The following is a 14,899-nucleotide window of genomic DNA, read 5'->3' on the forward strand; positions in this document are numbered from 1 at the left end:
TTCCTCCGGGTACTCCGGTTTCCTCCCACATTCCAAAGACATACTGATAGGGAATTTAGATTGTGAGCCCCAACGGGGACAGCGATGATAATGTGTGCAAACTGTAAAGTGCTGCGGAATATGTTAGCGCTATATAAAAATAAAGATTATTATTATTATTACCTTGCTATTGTAAGGTGATATTAAGCCAGGTTAATAATGGAGAGGCGTCAATTATGACACCTATCCATTATTAATCCAATAGTACGAAAAGGTTAATAAAACACACACACATTATTAAAAAGTATTTTAATGAAATAAAGACACATGGTGTTTTAATATTTTATCATACTCTTAATCCACCTGAAGACCCTTGTCACCTGAAATAAAGTTAAAAAAAACAAACAACAATATTCCATACCTTCCGTCGTTCAGTCTTGTCCCACGCTGTAAATCCATCTGAAGGGGTTAAATAATTTTACACCCAGGAGCTCTGCTAATGCAGCTGTGCTCCTGACTGTAAAATCTGGTGAACGAATGGAATGCAGGGGAATGTACTGTAGTTACCTTGAGTCGCGATGATGCGCCCTCTGCTGGATGAACTCATATGAACTCGAGCTTGAGAAAATATTCTGAAAAGTTCCCACGCTCGAGTTCATATGAGTTCATCCAGCAGGGGGCGCATCACCGCGACTCGAGGTAACTACAGTACATTCCCCTGCATTCCATTCATTCACCAAGTTTTACAGTCAGGAGCACAGCTGCATTAGCAGAGCTCCTGGGTGTAAAACGATTTAACCCCTTCAGATGGATTTACAGCATGGGACAAGACTGAACGATGGAAGGTATGGAATATTGTTGTTTGTTTTTTTTTAACTTTATTTCAGGTGACAAGGGTCTTCAGGTGGATTAAGAGTATAATAAAATATTAAAACACCATGTGTCTTTATTTCATTAAAATACTTTTTAATAATGTGTGTGTGTTTTATTAACCATTTCGTACTATTGGATTAATAATGGATAGCTGTCATAATTGACGCCTCTCCATTATTAACCTGGCTTAATGTCACCTTACAATAGCAAGCTGACATTAACCCTTCATTACCCCATATCCCACCGCTACACGGGAGTGGGAAGAGAGAGGCTAAGTGCCAGAATAGGCGCATCTTACAGATGTGCCTTTTCTGGGGTGGCTGGGGGAAGATGTTTTTAGCCAGGGGGGGGGGGGGGTCCTATGACCATGGACCCTCTCTAGGCTATTAATATCTGCCCTCAGTCACTTGCTTTCCCACTCTGGCGGAGAAAATTGCCACGCCAATTTTTTCCGGGATTTATCCCTTTCATTTAATAGCTAGAGACCCCAAATTTTACACAGAGACACTTGTTACATTAGTAAAGAGGAATATGTAATAAAAGAAGGGATATGAGATGGTTTACTGTATGTAATCCATGTCTCATATCCTGTCGGGTTTGTGAAGGAGAGAGCAAAAGCCGGCAATTGAATTACCGGCTTTTCTTCTATCCAGCGCTGAATTATATATATGTGTCTCACTGACATATTTATATATATATATTATATATATATATATATATATATATATATATATATATATATATATATATATATATATATATATATATATATATATATATATATATATCTATTCTATGTGTACACATTTATTCTACCTATTCTATTCTGTCAGTGTGATTTTACTGTACACCGCACTGAATTGCCGGCTTTTCTATAGAACACGCTGCGTATTTCTCGCAAGTCACACTGCTGGTCCGTGTGTAATCCGTAATTTTCTCGCCCCATAGACTTTCATTGGCGGATTTTTTGCGCAATACGCTGACAAACGCAGCAAGCTGCTATTTTCTACGCCCGTAACATACTGTATATTACGGATGCGTAATATACGGCAGATAGGAGCAGCCCCATAGAGAATCATTGGGCCGTGTGCAATGCGTATTTTCTGCGCTCATACGTCCGTAAAACTCGCTAGTGTGACGCCGGCCTTATATTGTAAGGCAATGGAGACGTATGCAAGTGTTATACAAGTGCAATCGCTAAACCCCTTTTGACAGTACTGTATTATTTTTTAAATTGGGGATTAAGAAAATCACATGGCCGAACTTAGCACAATGAAACTTGTAGCATCGTCAACCACTGAGCAAAGTTTTGGGACATTTTAAAAAAGAATTTAGGAAGTTTGTACAAAACCGTAAAATATCCATTTTGAAAGTCACCATTTAGCAAAAGGAATATGTCAAACTGTTGTTTTTTTTTCAGGAATTGAAATATTGATGGTTTAATAAAAAATGTTTTACCAAAACACAATTGTAGGAAACGAAGTGTAAGGTGAAGGGACACAAGCAATATTCATATATTGGGGAGTTAGAAGCTGTAGGTGACTTTCATTAACAGGCCCTTTATGGACAGAGGTGATCCATCACACAGCGGTCAGAGGAGGGCCGGGCTCCATAGCGCAGACCAGATCTATGGTTGGACAGCTGCAGCTCATACATGAAGTGGTTACAAGTGCGCTAGGAAATTACTGTATATATACAATTGCTAAATATGGGATTGAATTACTTTCCTCAGAGGTCAAACGACACTTCCCAGAGACAATTCGGCCAGAGCTCACTGAGAAGTGACACAACTACATGCTAGATCTCACTGAAGTGAAATGCACATGATTCTTAATATTACCTTATGTAGAAAAACACCCCCAATCTGGGAGAAAATACTTAGCATTAGTTTTACCTCCTGGCAGAACTTAGTGGTGACTCCATTTTCAGCCAACTCTGCAAACTCTGTCCACGGCAGTCGCTCCCTTGTGCAGAAAGCAAAAGGCATAGCTGGAAACAGATAATAATAATAATAATAATTTTTATTTATATAGCGCCAACATATTCCGCAGCGCTTTACAAATTATAGATGGGACTTGTGCAGACAATAGACATTACAGCATAATAGAAATCACAGTTCAAAATAGATACCAGGAGGAGTGAGGGCCCTGCTCGCAAGCTTACAAACTATGAGGAAAAGGGGGGACACGAGAGGTGGATGGTAACAATTGCTTTAGTTCACGGAGGATTGTTCAAGACAAGTGTGCAAAAAGTGAAAAACCTTACTATAAAGGGGCAAATACTGCAGAATTAGGGTTTAGCAAGTATTTATTTATTGAGTTCCAAATTCTTTCTTTTTGTACACTTCTTTATATATTTCCTCTAACAATCAAGAGGCTCATGTCCAGTTATAATACTAGCATAGAAAATCATATGTAATTATACGGAACCTTAGCAGTACTGTCACTGTCCAATCAGAAGACTGCAAAACAGACTTCGGGAAAAAAGCTCTCCCAAAAACACAAGCTCAATTTTTGTGTTTTTTGATTTAATAATGTACAGACATGACTGTAATGGCGCTGCAATATTGATTAGATTGATACCTTTGGTGAAGAAATCCGCTTTGTTGTTCTTTAATTTGCGATTCCCCCACACCTCCGCCTGTCTCCTGTCTGTGATTCCCCAGCCCCTCCACCTGCCTCCAGCCTGTGAATGAGCTGCCTCTTCTGTCTGAAATCTCAGCAGTGAACTGTCATTCTGAGGCCGTGTGTCCACGGTAAGTAAACGCTGTGTGATTGACGCTGCAGCATCAAACACGCAGCGTCCAGATGTTCCAGCATAGTGGAGGGGATTTTTTGAAATCCCGTGTCCACTATGCCTGGAAACCCGCACGCGGCGGCCCTGCGACTCCGGACATGCTGCGCGTCTTTTCAGATCGCAGCATGTCCGTGCTACCTGCGGCGACGCTGCGTCGCCGCAGGTAATATCACAGGGCCCTATGGCGAGGGGTGCGATGATCCCGGATGTGTACTGTACACATCCGGCATGATCGCGTCCCAGAAAGGGGGCGGGGCTTAGCGCCGAGCGGCTTCGCCGCTGCGGCGATGCCGCCGGCCATCCTGAGCGTGGACACGCACCCTTAGGGCTCATTTCCACTTGCGAGAAACACGTCCGTGTCTCACATGTGGAAACCAAGCTGTGGCGCCAGCACTCCAGAGCGGAGCGTGCAGCCGCATAGAAACACATGGAGCCGCACGCTCCGCTCCAAAATGCCGGTGCCAGAGCTTGGTTTCCTCATGCGAGACACGGACGTGTTTCTCGCAAGTGGAAATGAGCCCTAAGGGTGCGTGTCCACGCTCAGGATGGCCGGCGGTATCGCCGCAGTGGCGAAGCCGCTCGGCGCTAAGCCCCGCCCCCTTTCTGGGACGCGATGGTGCCGGATGTGTACAGTACACATCCGGGATCATCGCACCCCTCGCCATAGGGCCCTGTGATATGCCTTGCGGGGACGCTGCGTCCCCGCAAGGTGTACGGACATGCTGCGATCTGAAAAGACGCGCAGCATGTCCGGAGTCGCAGGGCCGCCGCGTGCGGGTTTCCACGCATAGTGGACACGGGATTTCAACAAATCCCCTCCACTATGCTGGAACATCTGGACGCTGCGTGTTTGACGCTGCAGCGTCAAACAAGCAGCGTTTCCTGACAGTGGACACTCACCCTTAGGCCGGCCTCACACTGGGCGTAAGACAATACGCCACGTATTATACGTCCGTACTACGGCCGTAATACGGAGAAATGTTCCCAAAATATTGATCCGTAGTCAGGGTGTGTCAGCGTATTTTGCGCATGGCATCCTCCGTATGTAATCGTATGGCATCCGTACTGCGAGATTTTCGCGCAGGCTTGCAAAACCGACATCTAATGGATTTATGTGCTCAAATGTTCATTAAAACATATATACAGTATATATATATATATATATATATGTCATTGAGACACATATATATATATTCTGTATTTAGATTTCATTCAGCGCGATATCTGTGAACAGCCGGTAATTCAATTGCCGGCTTTTCATTTCTCCTGCACAAACCCGACATGATATGAGACATGGTTTACATACAGTAAACCATCTCATATCCCCATTTTTTTTTGCATATTCCACACTACTAATGTTAGTAGTGTGTATGTGCAAAATTTCAGCGCTGTAGCTGCTGAAATAAAGGGTTAAATGGCGGAAAAAATTGGCGCGGGAGCCAATCCATTTGCAGTCCCTCGCTTGGCAACATAATAAACGCACAAGATACATACCTTCTGATGTACTGTCAGGTCCAACGATGTAATCCATCTGAAGGGGTTAACTAATATTACAGGCAGGAGCCCTGCTAAATGCAGCTGTGCTCCGTGCTTGTAATTCCCCTGCGAATGAATGAAATGTAGGTCATTGACCTACATTTCATTCATTCGCGGTGAGGCGCCCTCTGGTGGATGTTCTCATGAACTGCAGCCTGGGAACTTTTTCCCACGCTCCAGGTCATATGAGGACATCCACCAGGGGGCGCATCACCGCGACTGAAGGAAATGTAGGTCAATGACCTACATTTCATTCATTCGCAGGGGAATTACAAGCACGGAGCACAGCTGCATTATAGCAGGGCTCCTGCCTGTAATATTAGTTAACCCCTTCAGATGGATTACATCGTTGGACCTGACAGTACATCAGAAGGTATGTATCTTGTGCGTTTATTATGTTGCCAAGCGAGGGACTGCAAATGGATTTGAGAGAACAATAAATTATTATAACAACCGCTGTGTTTATTTCATTAAAATACTTTTCAATCATGTGTGTGTGTGTTTTTTAACCCTTTCCTACAATTGGATTAATAATGGATAGGTGTCATAATTGACGCCTCTCCATCATTAATCTGGCTTAATGTCACCTTCCAATAGCAAGGTGGCATTAACCCTTCATTACCCCATATCCCACCGCTACAGGGAGTGGGAAGAGAGTGGCCAAGTGCCAGAATAGGCGCATCTTCCAGATGTGCCTTTTCTGGGGTGGCTGGGGGCAGATGTTTTTAGCCACGGGGGGGGGGCAATAACCATGGACCCTCTCCTGGCTATTAATATCTGCCATCAGTCACTGGCTTTACCGCTCTGGCGGAGAAAATTGCGCGGGAGCCCACGTCAATTTTTTCCGCCATTTAACCCTTTATTTCAGCAGCTACAGCGCTGAAATTTTGCACATACACACTACTAACATTAGTAGTGTGGAATATGCAAAAAAAAATGGGGATATGAGATGGTTTACTGTATGTAAACCACGTCTCATATCCTGTCGGGTTTGTGTAGGAGAAATGAAAAGCCGGCAATTGAATTACCGACTTTTCACTAACACCGCTGCGTATTTCTCGCAAGTCACACTGCTGGTCAGTGTGGAATCCGTATTTTTCTCGCCCCCATAGACTTTCATTGGCGATTTTTTTGCGCAATACGGTGACAAACGCAGCATGCTGCGATTTTGTACGGCCGTAGAAAGCCGTATAATACTGAACCGTAATATACGGCTAATAGGAGCAGCCCCATTGAGAATAATTGTGCCGTTTATTTTGCGAGTTTTACGGACATAGCTTATGCGCTCATACGTCCGTAAAACTCGCTAGTGTGAGGCCGGCCTTAGACTGGAGGCAGGCATAGGGTTGGGGAATCACAGACAGGGAGGAGAAGACCTGGTGCACAGTTCAGCCCTGTGCACCCAATTCGAATTAGGCTACTTTCACACTAGTGTCGTGCACTGCACGTCGCTATGCGACATTGCGGCGCACCGACGCTAGCGCTGAAAGCGCCGCACAACGGGGGCAGCGGATGCAGTTTTCCAACGCATCCGCTGCCCCATTGTGAGGTGCGGGGAGGCGGAGTTCCGGACGCACATGCGCGGTCGGAAATGCTGCAGACACACCAAAAAACGTTACAAGCAACGTTTTTTGGTGGCGACGGTCCGACGCAACAGTCGCACGACGGTTGCGACGTGTGGCAATGCGTCGCACTGCGTCGCTAATAAAAGTCTATGGAGAAAAAACACATCCTGCAAGCACTTTTGCAGGATGCGTTTTTTCTGCAAAACGACGCATAGTGACGTGCAGTGCACGACGCTAGTGTGAAAGTAGCCTTAGCAGAAAACTTCAGATGATTAAAGAAGAACCATAAAATGGATTTCTTCAGCAAAAGGTATAAATATAGTCAGCATTACAGCGCCATTAGTCATGTCTTTACCTTAGATTACAAAAGCCTGCTGGCAGGTTCTCTTTATATCCAGTAGCTTCCAATCTGTTTCATGCACACACCTAAAGGTACCGTCACACTAAACAATATCGCTAGCGATCCGTGACGTTGCAGCGTCCTGGATAGCGATATCGTTTAGTTTGACACGCAGCAGCGATCAGGATCCTGCTGTGATATCGCTGGTCGTTGATTAAAGTTCAGAACTTTATTTGGTCGTCAGATCGGCGTCTTTCGTTGTGTTTGACAGCAAAAGCAACGATACCAGCGATGTTTTACAATGGTAACCAGGGTAAATATCGGGTTACTAAGCGCAGGGCCGCGCTTAGTAACCTGATGTTTACCCTGGTTACCAGTGTAAAATGTAAAAAAACAAACAGTACATACTCACCTTCGCGTCCCCCGCCGTCCGCTTCCTGCACTGACTGAGCGCCGGCCGTAAAATGAAAGCACAGCACAGCGGTGACGTCACCGCTCTGCTGTTAGGGCCGGCACTCAGTCAGTGCAGGGAAGCGGACGGCGGGGGACGCGAAGGTGAGTATGTAGTGTTTGTTTTTTTACATTTTACACTGGTAACCAGGGTAAACATCGGGTTACTAAGCGCAGCCCTGCGTTTAGCAACCCGATGTTTACCCTGGTTACCCAGGGACCTCGGCATCGTTGGTCGCTGGAGAGCGGTCTGTGTGACAGCTCTCCAGCGACCAAACAGCGACGCTGCAGCGATCGGCATCGTTGTCTGTATCGCTGCAGCGTCGCTTAGTGTGACGGTACCTTTAGTTATGCCTGTCCTTGACCCTTTGCACAGCGGACAGTAAGTTTACCTTGTTACATAATAATGTCACGTTACACATTCACTTGACATACGAATACCTGTAACCCGCAGAGCACAGATCGCTCACTAGAAGTTATCTTTCACTGTTTTTTTTCTCAGAATGCAAAAACTAAGCTTTACGGTGGTTAATTAATAAATTCTGAATTCAGAATCCTGATTTTTTTTATTAGTTCACTGGTTCACATCCCTCATGATAAGCACAACACAGGTACACAGGATATATCATGCCACTGGGTTTATTATACAAGCTGCCAATGTTTGATACTTACTCCATGCCTCCTGAAAACACACAATATTCACATCGCACATAGCCGCAACTTCCACAATCTCCGCAATGCGCCTGTGCAGGGCATTTACCTGTAGAAACAAGTATAATATACCAGTACTCTTTTATGTCACAGCCAAGTAAAGACAACAGTATAAGGGCTTGCAGAGAATTGGGCCGATTATGCTAATGTCACTCGGATCAAACTCCGGATGATCGGAGTGTCATCTTAGTGTGATCCGATTCTCTTACATGAGGGAACCGCAGCACAGGTGAGAAGGAGAACTTAATTTCTCCATCTTCTCCATTGTCTGTGTCTGACTAAATTCGGACGGCACTTGATTTGACAGATCTGCACTGCCCCATAGGATAACATTGTGACGAGTGCTACATCAGATAGCACTAGTGCGAGTCTAATGTCTATGGGAGGTTGCATAATATATGAAGTCTATGGCAAAAAGGAAAACAGGTTGCATTCTTGCTTGATTCAGTCAGTAGTTGTCTAGCTACTCTTTTTTCACCACCGCATCATATTGAGGCTCACGTCCATCATTTAAAGTATGGCTTCATAAAGTTCAGCTTAGGCTACTTTCACACTAGCGTTAACTGCAATCCGTCACAATGCGTCGTTTTGCAGAAAAAACGCATCCTGCAAAAGTGCTTGCAGGATGCGTTTTTTCTCCATTGACTAACATTAGCGACGCAGTGCAACGGATTGCCACACGTCGCAACCGTCGTGAGACGGTTGCGCCGTGTTGTGGCGGTCCGCCGGGAGCAAAAAACGTTACATGTAACGTTTTTTGCTCCCGACGGTCCGCTTTTTCTGACCGCACATGCGCAGCCGGAACTCCGCCCCCACCTCCCCGCACCTCACAATGGGGCAGCGGATGCGCTGGAAAAATGCATCCGCTGCCCCCGTTGTGCGGCGGAGACAACACTAGCGTCGGTGACCTCGGCCCGACGCACTGCGACGGGCCGAGCCCGACGCTAGTGTGAAAGTAGCCTGATCTTTATATCCAGTATTATAGCTCTAGCGTTACTTTTATCATTCTTGTTATTGCTGGATGATGCCAACAACTTGTCAACAGACCCATGCCTGTAAAATCAGCTGGTATATTGAAAAGTGTCAGATTTTCCATTCATACATTCTGCAACAAATCTGCTGTGTGTGAATACAGCCTTACTATTTACTAAATCAGATCACCGCACCAGTGCAAGGCCTGTGCAGAACAAGCAGGACATGCTGGAAGATGTGAGCTCAGAAACCTGCAGAATTGTGAAAGCAGCTACGCATGAGAATTGGCTATAGCACATTATATACCGTATTAGGGCTCATACTCACATGCAAGAAACTCGGATGAGTGCACCTGGCACTCAGATCGGAGCGTGCGGCCGCATAGAAATACATACAGCCACACGCTCCGCTCCTGAGTGCCGGGTATTGACGTGCGAGACTCATCCGAGTTTCTCGCAGGTGAGCATGAGCCCTAAGGATTAGTACATGATAAGTAATGTAATGTATCAAAAAAGCTACTTAAAGAGATTGTCCACAATTCACACAACCCCTTTTTAAATACTATATTCCCCAGTGGAAAATAAAAATTCCGTACCGGCAAAGTTCCTGTGATGTCAGCACCGGATATGCCCAGGTTCGTAAAACATTCTTATGCTGCGCCTATAAATGGCCGATAATAGGTCTTCCTTTGGACTTCCTAGGTTCATGTAAAGGAAATCCAAAGACCGGTGATTGGCTGCAGTGGCTACATAACAATGTCATGCAAGCCCTGGGAGATCCGCCGCTTATATTGCTACAACAGTATGGGTCTGGGATGTGAGTATACTTTGTTTTAATTTAACCCTGAGGGACATAGTATTTAAGAAGGAGTTGTATGAGTAGTGGAAACCCTTTAATAAGGTTTGTATAAGATAATTGCCACTATCCCCATATGCCTGTATCATGTAAAGAGTGAGCATATGGTCGCAAGTAAGTGAACTTAGAGGGAATCATCAGAAAACAACCTACTGCATTGAACGTATGTTTAAGACACTTTGACAATTATTTTTTTCAAATCACAATATTTATGAAAGATTATTAAAGAAAAAAAATGGAAGCCGTGCAATTCAATTTTCACACTGGCCACTGGGGCTATTTTAGAATCTCTGTTAGGCTACGTTCACATTTGCGGCCAGCGCCGCAGCGTCGGGCGCCGCAGCGGCGCCGCATGCGTCATGCGCCCCTATATTTAACATGGGGGCGCATGGACATGCGGCGCACTTGCGTTTTGCGCCGCATGCGTCGCTGCGGCGCCCGCGTCGGGGCGCAGAGGACGCAGCAAGTTGCATTTTTGCTGCGTCCAAATTCAATGAAAAAAACGACGCATGCGGCGCAAAACGCAGCGTTGTGCATGCGTTTTGCTGCGTTTTTGTTTGCGTTGTGCGCTGCGGCGCCGACGCTGCGGCGCACAACGCAAATGTGAACGTAGCCTTATTACAGGAAATCCATGTACAGAGATCATTGTAATCCTGATTCTGCTATGAAATCTTCCTGAAATATCAGAAGTAACAGTCTAAAAAAAATCCCAGAGACCAGCGCGAAAACTACCAGCTTGCAATTCTATTTCTTTGTTAAAGATCGTGCTATGGAAATATAATACTGCTAAGATTAAAAAAAATGCATGTACCAAAATTAGATCCTTTTCTGACTGCACATTCCCATGAAGTGATCTTAATTATCATTCCCAAGGGGGTTTTCTGGAAAGAAGGAAGTCTATGTGCGCTTCAGAAGTGATTCACCTATGGCACTCAGCAGGACCTTGACCAACACAAATATAGGCATTGGTGGTCAGTGTAACCAGATCTGCAGTGTCATCTCCTGCTCTATTAAAGGGAACCTGTCACCCCCCCCCCCCCCCTCCGGCGTTTGTAACTAAAAGAGCCTTCTTGTGCAGTACTAATGCTGCATTCTGTCATGGTGGCTCTTTTATTTGGGGTCCCTTCCAACGCTGCACTATTCGTTTTTTAAATTTGACTGCCATACCTGTAGTTTGTCCGGGGGGCATGTCTTTTCCCCCCTGACACAAACGCCTCCCAGCCATCACTCAGCTTCTCCGGGCGCCGCCTCCTGTGCCTTCATTAACGTCCCCGGCGCCTGCGCTGTAAGTTCCTTTTCGGGCATGCGCAGTTTGCGCTGCCCTTCGACTCACATCACATGATGGGAACTTACAGCGCAGGCGCCGGGGACGTTAATGAAGGCACATTTCTAAAACCTCACACCCATTCATTTGGGAAATAAAAAACGCATAAAAAAAAAAGAGTGTATTTGCCCTGCCATTACTCTGGTTTTTGCAGCAGAAAAATCCTCTACAAATACTAATCGGTTGCACATACTATTAGGCTATGTGCACACGATGCGGGTCCGCAGCAGTTTCCCATGAGTTTACAGTACAATGCAAACCTATGGGAAACCGAAAACTCTGTGCCCATGCTGCAAAAAAAAAAACGCGCGGAAATGCAGCGGTTTACATTCCGCAGCATGTCACTTCTTTGTGCGGAATCCGCAGCGGTTTTACACCTGCTCCATAATAGAAAACTGCAGGTGTAAAACCGCAGTGGAATCCGCACAAAAAACGCGGTAAATCCGCTATAAATCCGAAGGAAAAACGCGGTGTTTTTGCCCTGCGGATTTATCAAATCCGCAGAAGACCATTCTACGTGTGCACATACCCTTAGACTATGTTCCCACAATGAGTGATTTTTTTATGTTGTAGATTTTCTGCACCTATTAGGTAAATTAGGGGACTTGTACTTTGTTTTTATGCATTTTTGAATGTGGTGTTCATTTTTGCATTTTTGATGCTGCAGTTGTCTCTTTTTGGATTTGTCATGTTTTAAATAAAGCTGCTTTGTTTTTGATACTGGCTGGAATTTGGCTTTGACAAAACCTTACCCGGGGGCAAGGCAGAAGAGGCACATGACATTACCAGTAATGAGGAAGAATACCTTCTTTGTGAAGGTTGAATTGGATCAGAAACAAGAGAATTTGCTGTGGTTTTAACATTTCTTTTAAGCTGGGTTCACACTGCGTTAACAGCAGCCCGTTCAACACATACGTTAACGGGCTGCTGTTAACGCAAGTGCCGATGTGTCACATCGCTAGCGCAGATAGAGCTAGCAGATGCTCTATCTGCGCTAGCGGTGACGGACCTGGAAACGCTGCAGGCCGCGTCCCAGGGTCCGTCACTCAATGACGGCACATCGCTAGCGCACGCCCATTGTGGGTGTGCCCTAGCGATGCGTCCGACATAGGACTTAATGGCGGCGTTAACGGACTGCGTAACACCGCGTTATGCCGCGGTGTAACGTAGTCCGTCTAACGGACGCCTCTTAACGCAGTGTGAACCTGGCCTTACAAATTTGCAGCAAATGGTGACGGTTCTAATAGATACTGCAGAGTGCAGCCTGTTAGCTGAGGAGTCTCTTCTAAAAATATGTGGGGGCTAAAGGGGTCTCCATTCATTCAGCGACAGCAGCAACGGGGACCTATACGTTACTATTCCAATCACGCCAAAAGGGGAGCAACGCTACATGGGTGCGGAGGGAAATCGGGCGTTAGTTTGTAAAATGAAAAGAGGTGAACAAATCCTTCTGTGACTTAAAGGGAATCTGTCAGCAGGATTTCACCCCTTTAAACTCATTACATGCACATCTAGCTCTTTGAAAGACAAATCCAGCAACACCTTGACACTGCCAGTGAGTTCCTCCATTACTGAGAAATTAGCGTTTTAACTGATATGCAAATGAGGTTGCAGAACTATTTGTAGACCTCAGCCTCTGTCACTCCAGCTCTATTCCCTGCCCAGCACCGCTTCCTCCTTGCCTCGATCAGCCTGTCATGCAGGAAGAGGTGGTGCTGAGCAGGGAATAGAGCTGGAGTGACAGAGGCTTCAGATCTTCACCCTCATTTGAAAATAAAGTCAAACGCTGATTTCTTAGTAACAGAGGAACGGACTGGTCCTGTAATGGTATTGCTGGACTTGTCTTTGAAAAACTTACTTGTGCATATAAATAGTTTTGGGGGTGAAATCCTGCTGAAAGGTTCCCTTTAATGTCCAGAAAGGGGGATCATGATTGTCACCTTACAGATATAGCCGAACTCGCTTGCTTGATGGTTCACCAAATGGTACAAGTAAGGCCGGGGTCACACATGCGAGAAACACGTCCGTGTCTCGCATGTGAAACCCAAGCTCTGGCGCCGGCACTTGGGAGCGGAGCGTGCAGATCCATGTGTTCCTATGCGGCCGCACGCTCCGCTCCACAGTGCCGGCGCCACAGCTTGGGTTTCACATGCGAGACACGGACGAGTTTCTCACATGTGTGACCCCGGCCTAACACATGCTACTAAAATCACATACTAGTACAGGACTACCACACCTGCTCTGCCACCGGACTTGAAGTTGGCAACTGGATTTTATTCTGAATTAATCCCACGCGGGTCACTCGAGGCCTCCGGAGTTGTTCACCTGCAGCATCAAACATATATCCCTTTAACTCAAATCCTTGTTGTGATGCAGAATCCAGAGCGCGGCCGGGGAGCTCCAAACATCTGCAAAATAACAGGACGTCACGTCACCGAGCCTGTACAATCCCCAACTAGAGTCCCGTAATCCTGCACATCACCCATACAGATACAGGCGAAATGCCAGCTAGTGTAGATAATAGGTCAGTATGTGATCAATGGGTTAATGCGAGATAGGGAGATGGTCAGATCAATAACTGATCAATATTAGATAATTTAGATGATAGAAAGATAGATAGTTAATAGATAGATATATAGATAATAGATAGAAGATAAATAGATAGATAGATAGATAGATAGATAGATAGATAGATAGATAGATAGATAGATAGATAGATAGATAGACATATATACATACAGGCAGACAGACAGATGGCTACACAGTTAGACAGGCGGGTTACTAGATAATGCAGCCCCGCTTGTCTCTGACCTCAGCTCCCTCCCGTACAGCAGCCTCCATACTTCCCGCAGCTCCTCGGCAGGAATGTATTTCTCCAGCACTTGCTCCACACACAGCAGCTCTCCGGACATGGTGGTCACAGTCTGCCGCGACCCTGACAGAGGCCGGAGAGGTAGGGGCCGGGGCGGTGCTGCAGGCAGGGCGGCCTCTCCTGTGCCCACCCCGAGATCCCGGGGTCATCGCCCGGAGTGGGGCTGGGGGAGTGTGGGGACGCACCAGGCGGGAAGGTGAACGCGCACCACAGCCTGCAGTGCAGATGATTGCCCAGCTGCCGTACCGATCGTATAGTAGCAGTCGCACCGGCAGAAATCACGCGTTGTGCTATGACTTTTTTTGTGTGACTTTTTTCCAAATTATCAATAAAGAGCTTCTTTTCTCACGCACTTTTTAAGAGAACATGAAAAGAAAATGCATGAAAAAAACATTGTGTATGTGCACACAGCGGCGGAATCTGCCTAAGGTTATGTGCACACGCTGCGGATTTTGCTGCAGTTTTCCATGAGCTTACAGTACCATGTAAACCTATGGAAAACCAAATCCACAGCGCACATGCTGCGGGAAAAAACGAGCGGAAACGTAGCGTTGTTTATTCCGCAGCATGTCAATTCTTTGTGTGGAATCTGCAGCGGTTTACACCCGCTCCATAATAGGAATCCG

The 14,899-nt window shown here is 45.9% G+C and overlaps 1 protein-coding gene across 1 annotated transcript in view; it reads right to left on the bottom strand.

Annotated features, from left to right (window-relative positions):
• UPB1 (beta-ureidopropionase 1) overlaps positions 1-14,491 on the bottom strand; it is a 40,990-nt gene extending 26,499 nt beyond the window's left edge. Inside the window, exons 1-4 of the mRNA XM_077293699.1 lie at positions 14,213-14,491; positions 13,638-13,809; positions 8,212-8,299; positions 2,747-2,841 (exon numbers count right to left, since the gene is read on the bottom strand). Coding sequence (XP_077149814.1) covers positions 2,747-2,841; positions 8,212-8,299; positions 13,638-13,809; positions 14,213-14,313 — 456 coding nt within the window. The 5' untranslated portion in view covers positions 14,314-14,491. The remainder of the gene's footprint in view (positions 1-2,746; positions 2,842-8,211; positions 8,300-13,637; positions 13,810-14,212) is intronic.
• Positions 14,492-14,899: the final 408 nt, after the last annotated feature.

The sequence above is a fragment of the Ranitomeya variabilis genome, chromosome 1 (assembly GCF_051348905.1).
Source record: "Ranitomeya variabilis isolate aRanVar5 chromosome 1, aRanVar5.hap1, whole genome shotgun sequence".
In the NCBI taxonomy this organism is placed as follows: Eukaryota; Metazoa; Chordata; class Amphibia; order Anura; family Dendrobatidae; genus Ranitomeya; species Ranitomeya variabilis.